At 41.2% G+C, this 24,146-nt stretch overlaps 1 protein-coding gene across 12 annotated transcripts in view; it reads right to left on the bottom strand.

The window, feature by feature from the left end:
* DMD (dystrophin) overlaps positions 1–24,146 on the bottom strand; it is a 2,039,779-nt gene that overhangs the window by 63,793 nt on the left and 1,951,840 nt on the right. For 9 of the 12 annotated variants that reach the window (XM_055339022.1, XM_055339018.1, XM_055339021.1 and 6 more), the window contains 4 exons: positions 6,501–6,667; positions 4,113–4,224; positions 2,114–2,250; positions 1,328–1,366 (listed from right to left, as the gene is read on the bottom strand). In XM_055339022.1, coding sequence (XP_055194997.1) covers positions 1,328–1,366; positions 2,114–2,250; positions 4,113–4,224; positions 6,501–6,667 — 455 coding nt within the window. The remainder of the gene's footprint in view (positions 1–1,327; positions 1,367–2,113; positions 2,251–4,112; positions 4,225–6,500; positions 6,668–24,146) is intronic. The other 3 variants (XM_055339019.1, XM_055339027.1, XM_055339029.1) reach the window with 1 other exon arrangement.

The raw sequence follows: 24,146 nt of genomic DNA on the forward strand, positions 1-24,146 counted from the left end.
CTTATTCCAACACAGAGTAAATTCATTCACTTAGTGAGGATACAGTCATGCTGAGGATTTCAGCCTATCCATTTGTTTTGAAGTTTCTCCTTTAGGAAAGGTTCAAACTTCTATATATAAACTACCTGGGTTAGGGAAAATAATTACCTACAAGTAGCAAAAGAAAAAAAAAGAATTGAATCTAAATAACTCCCCTTAATGAGTAAAAAAAATCAGGTATAGGTACTGTATCACAAAATTACAATAATGCAGCTTTAACAAAGAAAGGGAAGCCTTACACTTCTTTTAGGCCAATAAAGACTTAAAATAAACCTCAATTAATAGCTTGCATTTATCACTACAGGATTTTTTAAAAAGGATATACCTTAAATTAAATTACATGGTGGAACAATAAAAGAGGCCCAATAAAAATAAGTGGAGTTCTTCTAAATTGGTCATTTCTCACTATACATAATAGAGCTGTCTGACTTAAAATAAATATTTTAATAAAGTACACTCTGAAATAATGAAACATTGGTATAAAAACTCCATACAACATACTTTTAGAACAATGCACACTTTGTTTACTATTATATAAATCACAGACTCCCCAAAGAGTTTTCTAATAACATTCTAAACTCTAAGTCAATTATCTGTTGGTATCTAATATTAGTATTATTAACATGTACCAATAGTATACAGTACACTTTCCTTCTAGTGTAAATGTATAACTACTTATGAAGTGAATATTTAGTTTAGAGAGGAGAGCAAAGTAGGTTTAGTTCAAAATTGAGAAACTCATGTGTATAAAGATTAGTCCGGTGGCATGGCATTCCCTGATAAAAAGTACACACGCCTCACTGAAATGATGCCATCCAACTCAACATCATACTGTAAAACAAATCCTGCTGATTTTTAACGGTCCACTTACAGCAGGCCCTAAAGGATAAACCATCATTCTTTCAAAGGTCCTGAAGTGTTGAAACTCAGAAAATATGGCTAAAGAATGTTATTATGTAATCAGAGGAGCTTATAATGGAAGAATATATAAACACATCTCTCAGGAATATAACTAACAAGCCAGTAGTCTCTTTGATGATTGATTCTAGGCCAGGATTTCTGCTGGTTAAAACCTGACCAGGTGGGGACCTGACAAATCTCCCTCTGATTCTCCTGATCTGTGGTGGATGGCACTCTCAAGGTTTCACCGCAGGAAGAAAAAAAATTGAAATGAAGGAAGGGAAATTAATATGTCCTTAAAACCAAACCAAACCAACAGAACAAAAATTGTCAAATCAAGCAAGCAAATGTGTTGGTGGTAGCAGCACCCTTCAGCAGAAGTACTCACGCAGAATCTACCGGCCAGAAGTTGATCAGAGTGACAGGACTGCAAAACAAAAAATGAGGTGGTGAAGAGAGACACAAGGCAAACTCAGCCACAAAAAAAAAAAAAAATAAATAAATAAAAAAATAAAAAAAAAATAAAAAAAAATAAACAAACAAACAAACAAACCTGAAAGGTCAAAATAAATAAAATCCAACCAATTAAGTATGCACCATGAAAAGCAACGGCCAAACAAAGGTGGAGAGTGAGTTGAAGGAAAAACAAACAATTGTGCGATTGCCATCAGTGATGGAAAACACGAGAAGGTTTCCTAGAGGTAGAGGTATCATCATTCTGAGATCACGAGAATCATCACTACTTACTGCGAAGAAATTTCCTGTGAGTCTCTTTTCTTTCAAAGGAGATAAAAGCGACTGGGTATGACCACACAATCAGATACAAAAAGACACACGCCTAGTGATTTGTGAGGGAGGGAGATCGAAATGAAACACTGGAATCACTCATCTGTAAACAGTCCCATATTTCTTATAAGGGAATTAGCAGCCGCCACGTAGTTTCTTTCCCTGTGAGATCAAGTGTGACTCTCGGCACAGGTAATGGTCACGGGATAACTAAGGTGGGAGAATGGCAATTGACCATCAGCTTGTTTTTTCTCTTTTCAGCTAAAGGGAAATCTACAGAAAGAAATAGGAGAGACTGTTTGCATCTGGGAGTGAAGGAGGGTGTTCAGCTGAGAGGAGCTCAAGTATGTGTCAAATGAGAGGCTGTTTCGCTCTTGCCACTACTCACGTTTCCATGTTGTCCCCCTCTAAGACAGTCTGCACTGGCAGGTAGCCCATTCGGGGATGCTTCGCAAAATACCTTTTGGTTCGAAATTTGTTTTTTAGTACCTTGGCAAAGTCACGGACATCTTCTCCCGATGTAGTCTGCAAGGGAAATTGCACTGACGTCAGACATATGAGGGGATGATCTCAAGGTCAAAGATGATGCCAGCGTCCCGCCTCAGGGCACTCTTTCTGTAACTGCACAGACCTCGGGGGTCAAGAGCAACACCAACAGACAAAAACTGGGCTGGGCCTAGTATGCTAGTAACTAGAAGGGTTAACTGGGGCAAATCAGTCACCTCTCCAAGGCTCGCACCACCTGCTACCTGGGGGCAGTAATTCCTCAACAAGTGGAGATGATGAAACAACGAAGTATAGCAACCACGAGGGCTCCTCGATAAATGGTAAGTCTGGAGAAGTCTTAAAGGTGACCTTAAGCTTGGCCACACTTGATGGTATTTCAAAAAAGACTGTGTCGGGACACCTGGGTGGCTCAGCGGTTGAGCGTCTGTCTTCAGCGCAGGGCGCGATCCTGGAGTCCCGGGATCAAGTCCCACATCGGGCTCCCTGCATGGAGCCTGCTTCTCCCTCTGCCTGTGTCTCTGCCTCTCCCTCTGTATCTCTCATGAATAAATAAAATCTTTAAAAAATAATAAAAATAAAAAAGACTGTGTCCACAGTGATGTCAGGTTTCACCCACTGAGTGTCATTCTATTCACTGCGTGGCTCATTCTCCATCACCAAATGCCTCCGCCAGAGGAATCCAAGTGAGAAAGACAATGAAAAGAACTGGATAATCGCTGTGATGACGGAAGAGAGAAAAGCTCGAGAGCAGAGCTTCTCCAACTTCCATGTGTGTGGCCTCCGCCTGCAGATTTTTTTTTAAAGATTTTATTTATTCATGAGACACACAGACAGAGGCAGAGACACAGGCAGAGGGAGAAGCAGGCTCCATGCAGGGAGCCTGACGTGGGACTTGATCCCAGGACTCTAGGATCAGGCCCTGAGTTGAAGGCAGACGCTCAACCACTGAGCCACCCAGGCGTCCCCCACCTGCAGATCTTCCTAAAATGCAGGTTGGATTTAGGAAGGCAGGGGCGGGGCCTGAGCTTCTGCATTTCTAGTAAGCACCCAGGTGACGCCTATGCCACGTTGCAGGCACTGAATAGCAAGCAGCTGGTGTTCAAAGAACCTTACACTTACACTTATGTGAGTCTGACCACCAATTCTATGTCCTTTCCAATTCACCAGCGATTCTTTCAAAGATCTACAAGCCACTGGACCCTTTCCCAAAACAACATCTTGGGAGAAAGCTCTACCTCTTAATTATAGAACCTTGGATGAATTATTTAACCTTAATAAAGGTCTGAGGATGAGCCTCAGAGTCCTCATCCGTAAAAAGGGAATAATGATAATACCTACTTCACAGAAGAGTTTAAAAGGCAAATACCAATATACATACGTATGTATGTGTGTATATGTATATATGTGTGTATGTAACATATACATACACAGATAGTAAAAATAAATAAATTTTAAAAAGGCAAATGCCCAGCATTAGTTAAGCTAGACTGAGAGGAAGTAGTGGATCATAGATTCGGAGGAACCCCACATTACCCCAACACACAGCATGCCCCGTGGCTATAATACGTCTCCACACAACTGCTAGGGCTGTGCCAAATAAATATGAAAACGTCTTCTCCGATAACCATGCAAAAAGATGAAAAATCTGTTTGTTCCTTCGATCCTATTTGTGGAGTGTCTATGATGTTCCATGTGCGCCAGACACTACCTTACTCACTGGGGTTCAAGTATATCCAGAGCCTATGATTTGGAGCCGCTTTAGCTGGGGAACATCGGGGGATCTTCTAAAACCCGGCATGATACATGCTCTGCAATACTGTACCAAAGGGAAACTCCTCCCCGGTGAACGAACTCTCATGCCAGGGAGGTGTCTCACTTACCGGAGTGCAGTATTCCACCATGGGATAGTGCATTTTATGGCCTTTTGCAACTCGACCAGAAAAAAAGCAACTTTGGCAGATGTCATAATTAAAGTGCTTTAGACTCCTGTACCTGGTAAAAAACAGAAACAAACACATATGTATTTCCTCAAATCAAATTCCCAAAGAACATTCTTTAACAAACCTTCTTCCACACAGTCTTCATTCCGGAAACAGAATGCAATGTTCATTAATCCCACAGGTAAGTGATTAACTTCCTACATCTACATATCTCTGGTGCTTCTCCTACAGTATCAAAACATTTTGGCAGGAAGATTATCCTAAAAACATATGGAAGGAGGGCAGAAAATTTCAGCTCTCATTTAAACTCCACTAGGAACCCTTTCAGATTAAGTAGGAAGATACTGGCAACCTTCCAATCTTTTGAAGACCAAACACAAGACTTTGAAAGAACTTCCAGGAGAGAGACACTGATATATTGCAGGCCCTCTACTCATTCTGGGGACAAACATTTTTCTGAAGCAATTATTTTCAAGACAATTTATCAAGAGAAAGCAGTTTCATAAAATAAAGGCAAATGAAACAAGAGCTCTCATCGAAAATTCATCTTGCTTTAATCACATTTTCTGATTGACTGACACGGTTCACCTGGAGGTAGTTCCTTAGATGATCTCTTTTATGTGTCTCTCTTCAGAACCCCTACACTCCACCACATTACCCACAAATGATAAGTGAAGCCCCAAGAGAAGACAAATTTGGGCTGGATAAAAGAATCTAAGTACGAGGTGGTACGTACACCCCCATTCTCAGTATATGATATTATTTCCCATTCTCCCTGCCTTTTGCTTTCTTAGATAAGAACCCTAGCCAATTCAAGGAAACATATTCCTTCTGCCACATATGGGAATGTGGGGAAAAAACTACCTTTTTTAGATCCCAACCGTCTTTTGAGAGGGAGAGGAGGAAAGAAAAGTGCCGCTTCCCAAAATAATCTAATTCAGTAAGGGCAAAAGATTTCGATACAAGATCATGCTCAGATCCTCCAAAGCACTCCCTTTTTCTATGTTGTAAAACCTCCCACCTGCACATAAATCTCACTAGCTAGGGAAGCTGAGAGAAGAAAGGGAAGAAATGTAACATGGTCCCCTGTGGCTTTCCCTCCCCGGCATCCCCTGGTATCGTTCTTACCTGCCAGAAACCAGGAAGGCAGGAAAACTGTGTCCTTTGTGAGTACTGTCTATTCAGGGTTGTCTATCTAGGCTTTAGAAGCCTCTGAGGGTTTTTGTAAGACCTCTTTGTCAACAACACGAAGTATGGAAGGACAAACACCAGTGAATAAAAGTAGTGATATGTGAATAAATAAAAGTAGTGAGCAGTGAATAAAAGGCACACCAATGGCACCAAGTAGTTCTCAGGAAACAGAGAAATAAAACGAGTCCAAGCATAACTAGAGAAAGAGTATTTACTTAGCTGTTAAGTGGATTCTGCATAGGCAGAGACCATATAGCTAGTTTACAACTTTACAGCTTATTCATTGCTATGGAAACCCTGATGTCGATCCAGATGTTTAAATACATCATCATTTCAAAATGTGTATTTGGGATTCTTGTTCAGTAAGAGCCATTCATTTAAAAATATCCCATCTCCCCAAACAGGTCAACGAGGCTGAAGATTTAAGAGCCAATTGTTTGCCGTGACATTTTAAGAATATCAGAATAATAACCTGCTATGCTCCCTATCTCTCTCACTTTTAAATTTATAAAGAACCTTTCCCTTTTTTAGCTGCTTTGTGAAATTTTCATTTACTTGCATACTTTATATTCCCTTAGAAGTTCATTAGGATACCCTGCCAAGAGTGTAATCAGATTCACAGATAAAGTAGTAAGTTCTGGGTTGCTTGAAACAATTCTTGTTAGTTCAGGGAACAAAAGTAGTACAAAGTGAATAAGAAACTGAGCTACCGTGACAGGTCTCCCCAAACAGAATCATCTCTTAGTTTTAGACTGGATTCTTAGAGAATTTCTATAAACAGGAAAAAAAAAAACCCTCAAAGAAATAGTCAGAATTTTCTGGACCCAGGAAGGAAGCATCACAGTCACTCTACATTCCCCTGAGGGACAAGTATCTACATGGAGGCAGGGCAATCAGTCGGGCCCATTCAATCAAGAACCGGGCTCTGCAGAGCTCCAGAATGGAGGTGGAAAGGGCCACCTGCCTCATGAGTCAGAGCCACCAAAATAGCCCAGTGACCGGGGCAGTCACTCTCGAAAGGAACAAACTGACAGCAATTGGCAAAGGAGATAAAAGATCAAGTCATAACAAGGTGCAAAACACGAAGAAAAAAAAAATGCCACCGTGGGGCGGGGCAGGGGGTAGGGTTCCTGATACCTGAATCCGATGATGGGACACTCCTTGCAGATGTTGCACTTGGCCTGGTGCTTGGCAGTTTCCGCGGCAGCCACTCGGTGCAGGACAGGCAGCCACACCATGGACTGGGGCTCCAGGCGCATCCAGTCTAGGAAGAGGGCCGCTTCGATCTCAGGCTTATTATTAGCCTGTGTGGACGGCAGGAAAAGTGAAGGGGGGGGGGGTTCACAGGGCGAGAAAGAAGGGGAGAAAGGAAAGGAGGAAGATGTCAGTACGGGCCATACCTCGAGGAAGACAGAACGGCAGTGGCGCAACGAGACCCACTTTTCACACCTGTTTTCTGCAGATGTCCCCCTCACAGCCACACGAGCCACCTACCCCCCTCGGGCTTTGGTAACCTGCCACGACTCTGGTCGGCTGCTAGATGACAAGGAAGTGAAGCAAAACTGACACACGGAGAAAGCAGAGCAGAATACACACCTGAGGCTGGGCGCTAGCTTTAGCGCCCGTTTTGGAACAGATAAGGGAAGAGGAAGCCGGAAGTGACACGCGAGCGTGTATTGACATTTCAAAGGAGGTTAAGAAAAAAACCAACTCAGGAATGACTGACTGTTTTTTTCCTAGAGAATCTTTTTCTCAGTGTTTCACAGAAGCATAATGAAGAGGCTTTAAAACACATCTGGCCCCAGGGCTTCATTTTACAGACGAGAAAACTGAGACACAGATGAGGGAAGTAGCTTTTTTTTTTTTTTGAGAATATGTATTTTTTATTTATTTATTTATTTATTTATTTTTAATAAATTAATTTTTATTGGTGTTCAATTTTCAAAGGCCAGACAACTGACTACAAGCCGAGATGCTACTAGAACCCAAACCTCCTGGGGTCTAGTGCTGTTTTCACGATGGCCTGCTGCTGCTCATTGGTCTCTACTTCTCTCCCTTTCAAAGTCTCAATTTAATAAACACCATTCCTCCCCAATAGTACAATGATTTTAGAAAACTCAAAATATATTTATCCATCATTTAGAGGTTGCTACAGTCATGCATTTTAATTACATCTTCGTTAACCCTATAAGATGGCATTTTAATTTTTGCATGTGCTTTTGGGTTGACCAATATATCGACCACTTCTTTTTTTTTTTTTTTCATTGCTTCTTTCATTTCACATTTTCCATCTGGGATCCCTCCTAAGTATATCCCTTAGAATATTCTTGTGTCTTATTGGTGGAGAATTTCTCAGGTTTTGTTTGGTCTGTAAAAATCTCTTTTTAAAGTGCATATTCTTGACAGCTATCCTCAATGGGTATAGATTTTTAGACAGAAAGGATTTCTTTCCTTTTTTTTTTTGTTTTGGCACATTGAATTATTATTCCACTTTTATTTTACTTTCTCTGTTGCTACTGTTAAGAAATTGTCAGCAACAAAGCAGACTATTGCTCCTTAGAAGGTAATTTGTCCTTTTTCTGTCTTGTGTTTCTAGAGGTTATTTATACTCTTTAGTATTCACTGGGCTTCTTGAATCTTTAGTGTCTTTGGTCAGCTCTGGAATCTTCTCAGCCATGATCTCAACAAATAATACCTCCATTCCATCTCTGTTCTGCTTACAGAAACCTATTAGATAAATGTTAGATTCTCTCAAACTAGCCCGCATTGCTCTAAACAGGCCTCCTGATGCTTCATTTCTAACAATCCCTTCTATCTCGTACTCTCTTTAGTAGCATCCAGTCTGCTGTTAAGCCCATACAGTAAGTTTTAAATTTTGGTTCTTGTACGTTTTAATGTCTACAAGTTCTATTTGGTCATTTTAAGGTCAGTTCTACAAAGTCTATGGCTCCTGGCAGATATTTTTCAATGTTATCTGTGATTTTTTTTTTTAAAACAGAGTAAACATGGTTTTCAAAAAATAATCTGTGTAATGATTCCAAGTTATGAAATTACTATGGGTCTGCTTTTGCAGTCTGCTGTTTCTGCTGGTTCTCACTCACCTTGCGTTCTTGGATGCTTAATTTTCTTTTTATTATGTACTACATTGACCTTAAAAAAATCTTCTGGAGATACTTTGAGCCCTAGAATGCAAGTGCTTTCTACAGAGATGATGTTCATTTGCTCTTGCCAAAAACCAGAGGACACTGCCAATTCCAAGACCAATTGAAACTGAACACAGGGATGGAATATTTAGTATCAAACAAGTAATGAGTATCTGCACTGCAAACCCATGTAGCTCCTCTTGGAATGCGGCTTGCTAACGATGCATCTATTCATACATTGCAGACAGAAAGGCAATAGGGTTTGGGCCGATGGGTCATTTGGCTTGCAAAGCTCACCACTTCAGCAGTAGTCCAGCCGTTACCCGATTATAAATTTAACAACAGTATAATGAGCTATTTGACCTTGAATTTCCTAGCTGCAAAACGCTATCAATTCGAGGTACCAATAAAAGTTTTTGTGGAGTACTTTTCTCTGCGTAAAGAGCCATTGCAGATGTACTCTGTGGAAAACTGAAAGAAAAAAAATGATGGAACCTAAAGATGAAAGGAACCATGCAAGTGAACTCATCGTTTTGGAATGGCACCACAGACCTGTCAGACCTTCCACAACCACTGAGTCCAAACTCTTATGCAATGCCAGTGCGTTCTTACGGCCACTATATAAATGTCAGCCATGCAAGGGAGCCAACATCCTTAATGGATGATCTTGAATGCTTGAATACAGGTACCCCTGTCAAAAGTGCTTTGTCACACAGAGCTGAAATCCACAGAGTAGAGCGGAAGCTGCAGAATCCAACTACAAAGAGTCCAAAGCCCAGCTCTACCACTTACTAGTTGTATGACCTTGGTGAATTAAATTTACCTTTCTGTGTCTTACTTGCCCTCTGCCATGAAATGGAACTAGGAAGAGCACCTACCTCATAGGGTTGTTTTAAGATTTAAATGAGTTATGGGCAGCCCGGGTGGCTCAGCAGTTTAGCGCCGCCTTCAGCCCAGGGTGTGATCCTGGAGACCCGGCATCAAGTCCCACATCGGGCTCCCTGCATGGAGCCTGCTTCTCCCTCTGCCTGTGTCTCTGCCCCTCTCCCCCGTGTCTCTCATGAATAAATAAATAAAACCTTAAAAAAAAGATTTAAACGAGTTAAATGAGAGGCATATAAAACAGTGTCTGGCAGACAGCAAGAGCCATGCCACTGTGTGCCACTGTTACTCTCACTGTTGCTGTCCATAAAACCAGAAACCCAGAAGGTCTCAGGCTTTACAGAGCCCTTTCAATATTTTACTAGAGCTGCCATGTCTGTTCATACCTCCTCAGCCCTTTTCCTTTTATTTTATTTTATTATTTTATTTTACAAAGACTTTATTTATTCATGAGACACACAGAGGGAGAGGCAGAGACATACGCTGAGGGAGAAGCAGGCTCCCTGCAGGGAGCCTGATGCAGCACTTGATCCCAGGACCTTAGGATCACACCCTGAGCCAAAGCAGATGTCAACCACTGAGGTACCCAGGTGCCCCGTATTTTATTTTTAGAAAGATTTTATTTATTTGAGACAGAGAGAGAGAGTGAGTGAGTGAGGGGAGGAGTGGGGGGGGGGAAGGGAGGGAGAGGGAGAGGGAGAGGGAGAGGGAGGGAGAGAGAGAGAGAGAGAGAGAGAGAGAGAGAGAGAGAGAGAACCTCAAGCAGACCCCACGCTGAGTAAGGCTCAATCTCATGACCCTGAGATCATGACCTGAGCCAAGCTGAAATCAAGAGTCAGGCGCTCAGCCAGCTGAGCCACCCAGGTGCCCCTCCCCTCATTCCTTTTATTTATTCCTCATAGGACATGCCTTGGTTTGCCAGTGTCCTTTAGAAAACTACTCTCCAAATATGATCTGTTGGGAATGGTACCTCCAATTGTCTGGACAGTAGGATTGGAGGACTTTCTTTTGTTCCATATTATAAGCTCACACAGGGTTTCCACTCAAGTAAAATTTCTGGATCAGTGTTTCCCAGTACATCCAACAGATCAGTCATCCAACAAAACGCTTCATGAAAAGAAGGTCAAATTAATTATGGAAACACTGCACATTATATCTGCCTCTTAAAATTCTTAATGCATGTTAACATATTAAAAGCTGAGAAGGTCGTTGGTAAAGAAACACGTTAAACTTTGTTTGACCTCAGAATTTCCCACACTAATTATTCAGTGATCCCAAGACCTTTTTTTTTTTCCTTCTTAAACTTTTCAGGCTTATGAACACCACAAGGTACTAATGCTGTGGTGGGCATAATGGGAGATGCTGTTCTTGGCTGTTTCCAGTGATTCCTCTACTCTGTGCTTGTTCATCTGGGATTGGTTTCTTTCACCTTCATCAAGGATTTCCTATTAGTCTGAGCCCACTGTACAATGTCAGCAAAATCTTGAAGAATCCTGACTCTCACAGTCAGTAGATGAGGTGTTCTTCCCCACTTTGTGTAATTTTTACATTTTTAAACCTTATTTTTTTAAGTTTTATTTATTTTTTTTAAGATTTTATTTATTTATTTATTCATAGAGATGCAGAGAGAGAGAGAGACAGAGACACAGGCAGAGGGAGAAGCAGGCTCCATGCAGAGAGCCTGACGTGGGACTCGATCCCGGGACTCCAGGATCATGCCCTGGGCTGCAGGCTGCGCTAAACCGCTGCGCCACCGGGGCTGCCCTAAACCTTATTTTTAAATAATGTTTACATTTGAAAACATGTGTTCTGTCTTCATCAAAAAGTCCCCGGTGAAAATATCAAGCAGGCCGAGGTCAAACAGTAGCCACACTGCGACAGCCTGCCGCTCAGGTCCACAGAAACCCAGGCTTCAGCCTTCCCGGGTTAAACCAGGCCTCCCTCTGGTTCTACCACCGTGTAGGCTACTGCACACATTTCTCTATCTTGTACACAAAGACGCAACGAGAGACTGCGTCAAAGGAACTACAAGTTTCAGCGTGAGTACGTCCTATGACAATCTCCTGCTCCACTGGTCTAGAAACCAACTTTATCAAAAGAACCCTTTCTAGCGAGGAGACAAACCAGTACAGAAAGAAAGTAAATTGAAAAGCATTACTAACACGTTCCTATTTGAAACATGGATTTACTGTCACTTAATCTGAACCTATATATTTTTTTCCTGCCTTAAGTTGGAATGAGAGTCTGTTTAATGATGAATTAACAGATACACTGTAGAGTAAAAATTCAAGTTTCATACAGGAAGTGTGGTAAGAATAGAAGGCTGCTATTCATTCCAGAAGATGGAAAGTAACAATCCGACCATGAGTCAGCCACAAATGTAGGTGTAAAAACATAGAAAAGAAAAACCGTGACTATGATGTATAATGGAAGGCATGGTGGGTACCGCGTGAGGAAATGGCCTCATGACCCTCAGTCCTGTTCAAACCCGCCTTAGAAAACGCGGTCTTGTTCTGGGGACTACAGCTGACCCAGAATTTAGAGAAGGCTTGGCAGAAAGGCACAGGGATAATTAAAGGGTTTGAAAGACCTATGAGAACAGTTTAAGGGAATTGGGATTATTTAGCCATGAACAAAAAAAGAGAACGAGCAAGAAAGAGTGGCTGAAGGGGCAATTTAATAACAGTTTTCAATTATGTGAATGGCTCTTGCATAGGGGCCTGTGACCAGCTGTTCGATCCCTCCACTGAGGACAGAACAAGAAGGAACAGGCTTAAGCAGCATGAAGAATTTAGGCTGTAACTCATACAGAATTTCCTGATGCAGAAAGTTGTTAAAGCATTAGGGTGAATTACCAAGGGAGGCCAGAGAATGTTCTCCTCTTTCAAAATACTATAGATTCTCTTGTTTTTAAAGGTTGGAAATTCTCAAGGTTCTTCCTGGCTCCTAGGATGTAAAATCCATCATTTTGGCTCTTTTAACACTGCTCACCGATGCCACCTGACAGCACTGAAGACAAGGTATGGCGATTCACATGCTCCTTCTGTGTCGATCTTTCATTTTTACTACAAACCATTCTGTATCCTAGTGGTATATTCCCTCCTTTTGTCTGGCAATAAAGAAGGCAAGAATTAAAAACCAAGCCAGCTTCCATAATGACCTAACTGAACTAAAACTAAAATCCAGCTAAAATGACATTTTGGCCACTCTAGCAAAAATACATAAGGACAGACTGGCACAGGAGGAAGTTGTTGAGGAAAAAAGATAGGTACAATGGCAATGAATCGACATCATCCTTTTTGGTGCCACCATTTGCTGCCCAACATAGAGGCCTCAGACTGTTTCCCTCTGTATCAAGGATGATCTTGCCCTCTCCCCTGAATGCTACTTGCAAGCCATCTGAGTAAAAGCTCTTGGAGTAGACCGTTTGGCCCCAGGTTTTGTCTTGTTTGGGTTTCTGGGTTTTGGCCAATCCTCTTTTTTGCCCTTTATGTGGCAGGCACACACAAAGAGCAAAGATCTCCAGCTCCTTTGATTGTGAGACACAGTTTGGAAGGATCTTGGGATTCCAATCCTCTGCTGGGCCTCCTGTATCAGTGACTCTCCACAGTGTGGAGGCTAGGAAAAGAGTCAGTCATCAGGACTGCTGCTCCATTATGGCCAACTGCAGGGTGGGGCTTTATGCAGGTGCCATCTTAACAAAGTAGGCAAAGAGTTACAAGAATGCCGGTATCTGGACTTTGCAGCCAGAAGACAGCATCACCAAAATAATACTTTCAAAAGGCATCACATGCCAAATTTGGAGTTGGGGGATTTGCCCAGCATTCAGAAACCCAGCTTTTGGGTTTCTTTCACGTTATGCTTCCCACAACCCCCCCGAGGCACCCAAGGGCCAGGCCCCAGATGGCTGCCAAGGCGTCAACCAGAACACTCATTTTTCTGTCAGGATTGCAGTATTGTCAGTTCGTGGCTACAGAAGAAATGCGATGGGAAGATTTCTGAGCGAGTCCCATACCCTAGCTTCCGTCACCACATACATACAGTGTGTTTTTAAGAGAAGGCAATTAAGCATCTTGACTTTGAAGATTTTTGGAAAATTCATGTCAATGCTCAATCAACTGGGAAAAAACCGTATAAAGTAAATGTTATGCAAGAGACTGTACCCAGTAGTTCTCAGATGATACAAAGTGAACTAACCACCTTAAAAAAAAAACTTGCCTAAACCTAAAGGCAGGAACTAGGTTTCTACCCCCCACCCCCAAAGTTTACGGAATTGAAGGATGGGACAGTAATGAAGCTGCAGTGTGATCACAATAAATAAAAGGAAGGATTAGAGTATCTGAATGAGGTTAGAATTTTTTAAAAACTGCCGAGTCATCCTGAAAGAGCAACAAAATTAAACCTAGAAGGGTTGTCTAAGGAGAAGACAAAATACATGCATTCTCAAACTGTTTCCAGTTTACTTTTAAAAACTTCCTAGAGTCAATGTCTCTCTGTTGGTTTGTCTGTTATTATATCATACACCAAAAGGCTAATAGTCTCATTCTAAATCTGAAGGATATGTTTAGAATGGTCTGGCTTCAAATATGGGAATATACAAACTTCACAATGGGAGGCTCCCAGGTAGATTGCCATGCTCTACGTCAATGGTTCTCAGGTAGGGGAATTTCTGCATTCCAGGACATCTGACAATGTCTGGGGACATTTCTGGTTGTCACAACTGAGGGAGGGATGTTACTATGTCTAGTAGACAGAGGCCAGGGTCCTGCTAAATATCTGATAGTGTGCAGGACAGCCCCCTCCGACCATGAATCACCTGGACCCAAGTGTCAGTAGTGCCAAGATTGAGGAACCCTGGCCTAATGTTTACATCTCACATTACCATGGTTCATTTGTCAAAATTCAGAAACCAACACAGGGACACAGTGTTAGCTATGCACCAGATGTCCCTGGGAGCCCTACAGGGCACCCAATAAGCAGATAGCTATCCTCTTACAACACAGAAATACAGGAGCCATGATAGGCCTGTTTTGCTAGGAACTGGGAAATAAAAGCCACATGGATTAATGTATCATGAGTAGAGGAAAGAAAAGGGACAAAGGAAAACCCCAACCTAGAAGTCACAAGGGAACCTGCTAAAATCACAGACTCAGATTTGAAATCAAGCTGTTTCTCAAATAGACAACCCTATGCAACATATTCCAGGATGAACGGTAGCAAAACTGAATTTAATTGTGGCAAATAATTATCCCAGTCAGCTAGGATATGAAAGTGTGTATGTGGATGTATGTATGTTGTCATTTTATTTCATAGAATTCCTGCCCATTGAGAAGAAAAATAACTAAATACATAAATGTTGAAGATGTTCATATGCATGAATAGAATTTCCAAACAGTCTCATTGATGGAAAATGGTAAATATATGGAAAATACCAAGACAAACCAAGGATTTTTTTTAAAGTTTCATCTCTCCTTCATGCCCAACTTCATTTTTGCTGTTCCATTAAGAAAATGCCCCCTTCATAAATCCAAATAACTATTTCAATATTGTTACCGCTGTTAATAGATAAAGGCATTAATAACTCACAGCCCAACTTTTCTGGTCCTGACTGTGGAAAGCTTGTGTTTGGAAAGATTGGCTAAATTTAAGTTGCTCAAAACCATTTTGTGAATTAGTGTGTACACAAAGACTTTAAAACTGTAAGGGAAATGGCCAGCCAGGGTTAGACAATATAGGACAGGCAGTTCCGGTCTGTTCCCTGAGCTGTTATTACAATTTCTCTAACAACCTCTAAATCTACCGAGGACATCAGTGGAATATTTTACATAAGAGAGAAGCCTGCACTAGCAACGAACATAAAAGGAGGAACAAGAACAAGGTGTAAAGAATATTAATGACTCTTCTTCCAAACAATCCCAATTTTTATGAAAGCCAAATGAGTGATAAAAAAGTCTTCTCTAAAACTATACAAAACCTGCATGTAACAAATAAAACAGAAAGAAGGCGGCATTTTGATCCTCTTAGACACAAGATTCTTGTCCTTTACATTTGAGCTGCTGAGGAGATTATAGTCAGGGACACAAGGGATTGCTTATGAGAGCCTTGACACAAGGCTGGTTCACATTTTGCACTTAGTCTCTTCTACTTCTATTCAGAGAATAGCTGGTCTCACATGGAGGGCCACACTGTATGTACAGGACTCTCTTCTGGATCTTCTATTGCTGTTACAAGTGTCATTACCTGGAAGACCAGGCAATCTTTGCTAATAATGACCACGCTTTGAAATGAGTAGAAAGAAGTATTAATACTGGAATTAAAAATTTAAAAATAAATAGGGGAAAAAAAACAAATTGTGGAATACCCATACAATATAATACTATTTAGTACTTTAAAAAAATGAAGTAGGGATACACAGAATATGAATAAATCTCAATTATACTGAGTAAAAGCCAGGCAAAAATGAGTACATCCTATAAAATTCCATTTGCATAGAGTTATGGACTATGCAAAATAATCTATAGTGATGCAAAGCAGGTAAGTTGTCATCTAGAGATGGGGATGGGTGCGGGGGGGCCCTAGGAGGACCTGGAGGGATTACCAACGGGCCCAAAAACACTTTTTAGGGTGATAGACATGCTCCTTTTGATTGCTGTGATGGATTCATCACATGAACACAGGTCAAAAATGATCAAGTTGCACACTTTAAAAAGAGAAGTTTAAAAATGAACAATTCATTAATAAAGAAGATATGAGAATGAAAAAAAAAACTTGGGGATACCTAGCTCCTGATATGATACATTTAACTATGCTACAGATGAAAAAAGGCTCAAAGGTAAAGGAAATAGCTCAAGATTATCTATTATTTTAAAACTTCAGTATGTACATGTAAAGTAGTCTTAAAATATAAAGACAGAAGTGATTTCCTATGGGAACAGACAGGCTGATCTCTGAAATCTTTTGAATTTTTAATTCGTTTGAGAGTTCTAGAGGCTCTGATTCTAAGCAAGGCCTACCTGGGACAATGTTCAGCTACTGTATCTTCAACAAAATTCTATACTCATCTACTGACTGTATGAAGGTACAGGTGAATCCTCAAAAGCCCCTATGATAAATCCATACTCCTAACTTTTTGATCACCTCTTTTTCCCCCTTCTTTTTGGTAATCTGTGTCCTTCCTCCTCCCATTACATGCTACAACATATATGAGCTATAAGGACTGACAGGTTCAGGTCTACCTATACTGAAGTAGCAAAAAAGGGAAAGAAGAAATAGAAAAGCCTATGAGCATCACAATCTTCTTGAGCACATAGCTTATATTATATGCCTTGGTTAACTTGCCACTCCTATAAAAGAGCTGGCTGACATGGAAATGTATTTATTAGATGAATGTTTACATTGCTACGGAGGAGGAAAAGGACTGTATACTGGCATTTGAGGTAATGCCATGGCAACAAGCATATCCAAAGGCAGCTCAGTTGGGAGAAATTTCATTTCTTGTACATTCAACATCACTTTGGATGTCTGCGGTAATACTTTTTTAAAAAAAATTTTTTTAATTTATTTATGATAGTCACAGAGAGAGAGAGAGAGAGAGAGAGAGAGAGAGAGAGAGGCAGAGACATTGGCAGAGGGAGAAGCAGGCTCCACGCACTGGGAGCCTGACGTGGGATTCGATCCCGGGTCTCCAGGATTGTGCCCTGGGCCAAAGGCAGGCGCCAAACCGCTGCGCCACCCAGGGATCCCTGCGGTAATACTTTTTAAAAAAAGAGGGGAGAAGTGGGAACTCTACAGAAGAAACCCAGCTACTACATATGGAAAGAAAGATAGAATTGGAAAAATCACTCTTAGGCAGCCACCAATATAATCACTGAATCAGAAAAGGACCATCAGAGGAGGCTAAAATTTTAGGGTAAAAGGTTCTTAAGGAATAGGATATTCACAGAGTCTCAAAATATCACAAACGACTTCCTAATTACAAAGGGAAAGGATACTTTTATGTTTTGAAAGATACTATTTATTTATTTATGAGAGATACAGACAGGGAGGCAGAGACATAGGCAGAGGGAGAAGCAGGCTCCCTGTGGGGAGCCTGATGCAGGACTCGATCCCAGGACTCCGGGATCACGACCTGAGCCAAAGGCAGACGCTCAACCAATGAGCCACCCAGGCGCCCCGGGAAAAGGATACTTTTACAATGGAAATATCTGGCAGACACTGCCTTAACATACTTAGTATTATCAGTAAAAACTAAGTGTTATTTTGTCCCTCCATATGTGATACAATGAGGAGAGAACATCACCTCTGTCGTCGCCTTTCCAAAACATTTTAATCTAAATCTAATCAGGAGGAAAGAACTAGAAAAATCCCGAATATAGCGATTTTCAAGGGAAGTGGTCTGAGCTCTTCAAAAATGTCATGGTCATGAATGAGGAAAAAAAAATGCTAGGGACTGGGGCAGCCCCGGTGGCACAGCGGCTTAGCGCAGTCTGCAGCCCAGGGTGTGATCCTGGAGAACCTGGATCGAGTCCCACATCAGGCTCTCTGTATGATGCCTGCTTCTCCCTCTGCCTGTGTCTCTGCCTCTCTCTCTCTCTCTCTCTCTCTCTCTCTCTATCATAAATAAAAAAAAATTAAAAAAAATGCTAGGGACTGTTCAGATTAAGTGAAAGTACAGAGACATGACAAGCAAATCCAAGACAAAAACCCTGAGTAGATCCTAGAAGAAAATAGCCACCCATAAGGAACATTCTAGGGCAATGGAGAAATTTTGATGTGGACTGTATGCTAGGTGATATTACTTCATGGATATGAAATTTGTGTGATGACAGCTTTGCAGTTATGGAGGAGAAAGTCCTTTAAAACAAAAACGTGTGGTGAAGTGTTTAGGGGTTTATGTTTTATGTTGTGATGTCCTTTGACTTTTAAATAGTAAAGGGAATGAGATATGAGATCTATGGGTGCTCATTACACTAGCCTTTCTATTCTTTTTTATGCTTGAAATTTTTCCAAAATAAAATGCTGGTTGGAAACCATGGTTTCTTCCAAATCATCCCTTCATGGGGGAGGGCAAGGTAGTTGGGAGGGTAAGAATGACTTTATTTTTTTATAAAGATTTTATTAATTTGACAGAGATATATAGAGAGAAGAGAGAGTGAGTGCGCACAAGGAGGGGGAGTGGCAGAGGGAGAGGGAGGAGCAGGCTCCCCGCTGAGCAGGGAGCAGGGAGTGGGGGCTCAGTCCCAGGACTCCAGGATCATGACTCGGAGCAGAAGGCAGATGCCTTACACCCTGAGCCACCCAGGTTCCAAAGAGTGACTTTAATAATTATTATTAAAAGTGTGTGTGTGTGTGGGGGGGGAGATGGCACTAATGTCATTGGTGTAAGATGTGAAAAGCTCTTCAGGATTACTTTTCTCAAAAAATACAAACCTAACACCAAACTGATTTGCTCCCTACAAGAGTTCCTGTAGGGAGCAAATCAGCTACACTGTTCCTAAAACATCCTCTCATACCCTGCCTATATGTGCTTTTCCAAGGTAACTGAATTTTCAGCATAAAAAGTTTAAGAACCCCGTATTTACAGACATTTTTCATATTTGAAATAAAGATGGAGAGGTCAAGAGTTGTGTTTGTGAGATAAGAGGTAAGAGGCCTCCCATAACTGCTGTCTTGGGTAGAAATCAAGTATTTTATTTAAAGTTCTGAAGATAATGAGCAGGTTGGAGGCCAGCAGTCACTGCTCTAAATATTAATCAGGACTCCGAATTACCCATTAAAGATAAAATCAGCCCAAACAATAACACACGGTGATTATCCACTCTTCATTTACATGTTCAAGGACAACCGTCCTGACCTCAGGCTCTCCACTCCACCTGACTAATAAACCAATTAACACCATGGCTCCAGGGAACGTAAGCACAATTTTTAAATCTATGCAAATCCGCAAGTATGCTCCACATTAATTTATGCTAGAGAGTTCTTATTTAACAGAAAAGTTTCACACATACATCTGTCTGTAGATATCACAGAATATACTTTCTCAAGTATGTTGCAGGACAGGTTTTGAGAAAGTTCAAGATATAATATTAACTCTTCCACTACTGCCTTCTGCAATCCATCTGAAATCCAGTTTAGGAAAAGGCAAAGCCAAAGAAACAAAAAACACAGTAATGGCTTCCAGAGACTGGGAACAGGCAGGATGACAGCAATGGAAGAGGGAATTTTAGGGGTGATGGAAATGTTATGTGTCTTGATTGTAGTGATGGTGACACGATGCACTTGTCTGAACTCAAAGAACTGACGACCAGAATAAACTTAATTGCATGTTAAAATTATATTTTTTTTAAATGTGGCTTTAAAAAAAGAAAAAAAATCTTAAAACTATTTTATCCGGGGCCCAAGTGGCTTAGTTGGTTAAACATCCGACTCTTGATTTCGGTTTGGGTGGTGATCTCAGGGTCGTGGGACAAACGCATTGCTGTGGGCTCCGTGCTCATCTCAGTCTGCTTTTCACCCTCTCTAAAAAACTAAATAATAAATCATTTTATCAAAATGCCAAAAAAAAAACCCCTCCACCCCACCCAAAACAGAAAACCTCTAGCTGTTAGAGAATCAAAATACACTAAGGGCCCTGGTTAAACAGATAAGGGTATCTGGTTATGGATATCTCAGGAGGAAGGTTTACACTATCCTTCATTTAAAATAATCTTTGCAGAAAGAACCTTCCATTAAAAATTCAATTTGTCAGCCAGTGACAAACAAGGAAAAAATAAAATGGCAATAATGAACTCATGTTTCCTTCTTTCTATGAGTTTTTGGGGGAAGTTTCAATGTGAATTAGAATTAATGGTGAACTGATTAAAGGGAGTCTAGAATATTCTTCCAACTGAAAGGATGGCTCTCAAAAAAACCATTTTTTGTGGGCAGCCCGGGTGGCTCAGCGGTTTAGCGCCGCCTTCAGCCCAGGGCCTGATCCTGGAGACCCGGGATCGAGTCCCACGTCGGGCTCCCTGCATGGAGCCTGCTTCTCCCTCTGCCTGTGTCTCTGCCTCTCTCTCTCCTCTCTGTGTATTCTCGTGAATAAATAAATTAAAATCTTAAAAAAAATTTTTTTTTGTTAGCACCTGTGACTCATCTCTTGGGAAGGGGAAGGGAAAGACAGGAGGAGGGAGAGAGGAAGGCAGGAAGGCAGGAAATTTGGTTGTAACAGTGATTACTTTAGAAGTTTGAGCAAAGAGGGATGCCTGGGTGGCTCAGTGGGTTGAGTGTCTGACTTCCGCTCTTGTCATGATCTCGGGGTCCTGGGATTGAGCCCCACGCTGAGCCCCATGTCAGGCTCTGCAGTAAGCGGGGAATCTGCTTCTCCCTCTCCCTCTGCCCCCACCCCCGCTGGTGTTCTCTCTCTCTCAAATAAATGAATAAAATTCTTTAAAAAACGTGGAGCAAAGAAAAAGACATCAGTTATCTTCCTTAGCAGTTCTAGTGTATGAATGAAACAGGTTTCAACTACAACACAAACCTACCTTCAAAATACTGAAGAAAATAACCATCACCCCACATGAAGAAGTTAACCACGCAAACCACAGCAAAGTAAATGGATATCTCTGAAGCTAAACCCACCATAGCTTATAATTTAAAAAACCCAGCAACTGAGAAGCAAGAGTCAATTCAAGACAAAATTGACAATACTCTGACAAAAAGTCCTTCCTGAAAATCTGCAGGAATTCTGTCCATAAGCGGGCCTAATAGGAGCACGGTGATACTAACTCTATTTCTAAGTAACACATTGTATTAACTTACTAATATTATAGTTATTACTCAGTATTCATCATGACTTCAACATTTACCACCCAAAGAGGTGTGAAAAGAATGTCTACGAAACTGAAAGGCCTATATTTTGATTACTGAACAACAAGCCAAAGGCAACCTAAGCAAAGCAGAGTTTTTAGGAGTTATTTTAAGGATGGATAATATAAAATGTGATCAATTGGCATGAGGATGCTGTCAAACGGATTCAAAAGTGTCCTGGCATGGTATTTTAACACTCAGAGAGAAAACAGTATGTCAAGAGTCTCTAAAATCAAATCCACAGATGCTCGGTTATAGATAAAAGGAATTGTTAATCTTGGTAGGATATGCTCTTGTTACAATGCACTTTAGATCACTAGAAGCTAACAGTTCTGAAGTACCCCTGCCACAACTCTGAGTGCTCTGCCTCTACTGGTTTAGTGAGCCCTCCCAATCACCCCTAGAGCACAAGGCCCAGAAAGGTTAAAAAAAACTTGCCCCAGGTGGGAAATGGTAGAGCTAGGATTTGAACCCAGGCAGTTGGCTTCAGGGCCTGTGCACTTAACCACTCTGCTACTCACTACTCTAGATATTCTGGGATGATTATTTACATGAGATATAGACTTGCTCTCAATGGTTGAGGCTGTAATTTATTCTCATTTCTGTATCATTCTCTATTACAGCAACTGTACATTGATGATATTCATTTTTGTCACATGAATATAAAAATTTCACAGGGCAGATGAAAAAGTAACTTATTCATTTTGAATGCATGAATACAACAGGAGGCAGGAAACAGATGTAAAATAAACAGATTTTGGTGCCCAAGCTCTTGTAGGTGAAGCATGCTGAATATAAAGTTGGTACAGTCGAATTCATCTCAACAATAAAGTCCTTAAAATGTTTACAGAAGAAAACACTACAAACTATTGTGGGAGAAGGGGGTACTTCTCAGGGCACTGCCAAATACCAATTACAGATATGTGACTCTTGTGGAGTTGCTTAAAGGTATAAAGTTTTCCCACTTAAAAGGCATTATTTGTTGGTTTCATTTGCAGGAAGACTAGCCACCCGCAATCAGGAATAGAATATCTTAAATAAAGATCATGGGGCATGTGTGTGTGTCCATGTGCATACATGTGTGTTGCGATAGTGGTAAGGGTGTTTATTTATCCGCGTCATCCTATTATAAACCAAAAATTCATATATGGGATCATGTTTCGTAGCTCTTTGTTCAGTGTAGTATTTGAACTGGTTAAAGCCATCCATTTCCACTCAGATGGTTTAGCAGAAGAAAATATTGGCTTGGAACATAGGGAACTTAGGCCTTCTGTCTAGATCTGACATGATATAATTGCAGTATGTAGAACGTAGTAAGTTATGCCTGTCGGGCTTCAATTTTCTCATCAGAAAAAGGAGATGTGATAAATCTCCAAGTCTGTGTGACTACTGCCGGGGAATACCTGACCTTTTTCAGGTCATAAAGATCAATCTAATCTGACAATCGAGTTGTTTCCATAGATTATTTTTTTAAAGATTTTATTTATTTATTCACGACAGAGAGAAAGAGAGAGAGAGAGAGAGAGACAGACAGACAGGCAGAGATACAGGCAGAGGGAGAAACAGGCTCCATTCAGAGAGCCCGATGCAGGACTCGATCCCGGGACTCCAGGATCATGCCCTGGGCCGAAGGCAGATGCTTAACTGCTGAGCCACCCAGGCGTCCCTGTTTCCATAGATTATGAAAAGAAGAACAACCTGATGATGCATTAATTGAAACAAACTAGTTTCAAAACTTCACTTCTACTACCCAAAAGAGTCAGTTTCCCACTAAATGCTTTGATTACAGTAAGCTTCTAAAATGGAAAAATCACCCTGGTGCCTCATTTCCTATCAATGAAGACACCACCATCAAATCCATACATTAATGGAGAGTTTTCCTTTTTGATATCCACAGATATGACTTCACATCCTGGCTTACTGGGTCATTCCTTGGAAGACCTATACTGATTTTTAAATAGGCAAAACACTGTACTTGCATGTGATGGTAATTTCCATGACTGATTTAGAACTATTTTGAAGGGTTTTTTTTCCCCCCAGCTTTCTTTACTGTAGTCAAATGCACATACCATAAAATTCACTATCTTACCCATTTTTAAGTGGACAGTTCAGTGGTACTAAAGTACATTCATATTGTTGTGTGTCCATCACCACCATCCATCTCCAGAATGGAGAGATCTGGACCTGAGCTAAGGAAAGCTTTAAAAGATCATCCAGTGAGCACATGAAAACACCCCTCTCTCCTGGCCACTCCTAGGCTCTTGTCTGGTTCAGAAGCTGCACCTTTCTAACTGTACCACTTCTCCTCCTGCCATACAAGGAATGCATTTGTAGGAGAAAATGAGGAATTTCTTGTTGTTTCTTTAGATTTAGAGACAGAGGTCTTTGAGCACAACCTTGCTCAAGGAACCAGGCTGGCCCCAGTCCCAAGGTCTTTATACTTCAAAAAAGGGCAAAGGGCATTTTTGCTGGTGTTATCTTTCACTGCAGCAAACAGCACATTTTCATTCACGCTGCCCAGGGAAATGCAAGGTGACTGCCAGGGCACCTGGCTGAGGAAAAGCATGCCAGGTTCAGGATGTTGATTGCGAAGTAAACAGAATGGACCAGTTCAACCTGATTGCTAGCAAGTTGAGAGGCTTCACAAATCGAAGTAATATAAACCTCGCCTGGCTCTGTACACACAGAATGTGCCCAATATCCTACCAGAAACATCCAATTGCCAATACTCGACTTCTTAAAATGAGCACTCCCCTTACCTCCCAGTCTCTTATGTTCTCATTCTGTCGTGGCATCTTGTATTCCAGCAGGAACCCAGAATAAAGGCCTGTTATTACACCTTGCAAGGGTGGAGAGCCCAATCAAAAGGCACATATTTGGGACTGAGGGAGTAGTGGAGGTCTAGGGACAC

Source organism: Nyctereutes procyonoides, unplaced genomic scaffold (assembly GCF_905146905.1).
Source record: "Nyctereutes procyonoides isolate TBG_1078 unplaced genomic scaffold, NYPRO_anot_genome, whole genome shotgun sequence".
In the NCBI taxonomy this organism is placed as follows: Eukaryota; Metazoa; Chordata; class Mammalia; order Carnivora; family Canidae; genus Nyctereutes; species Nyctereutes procyonoides.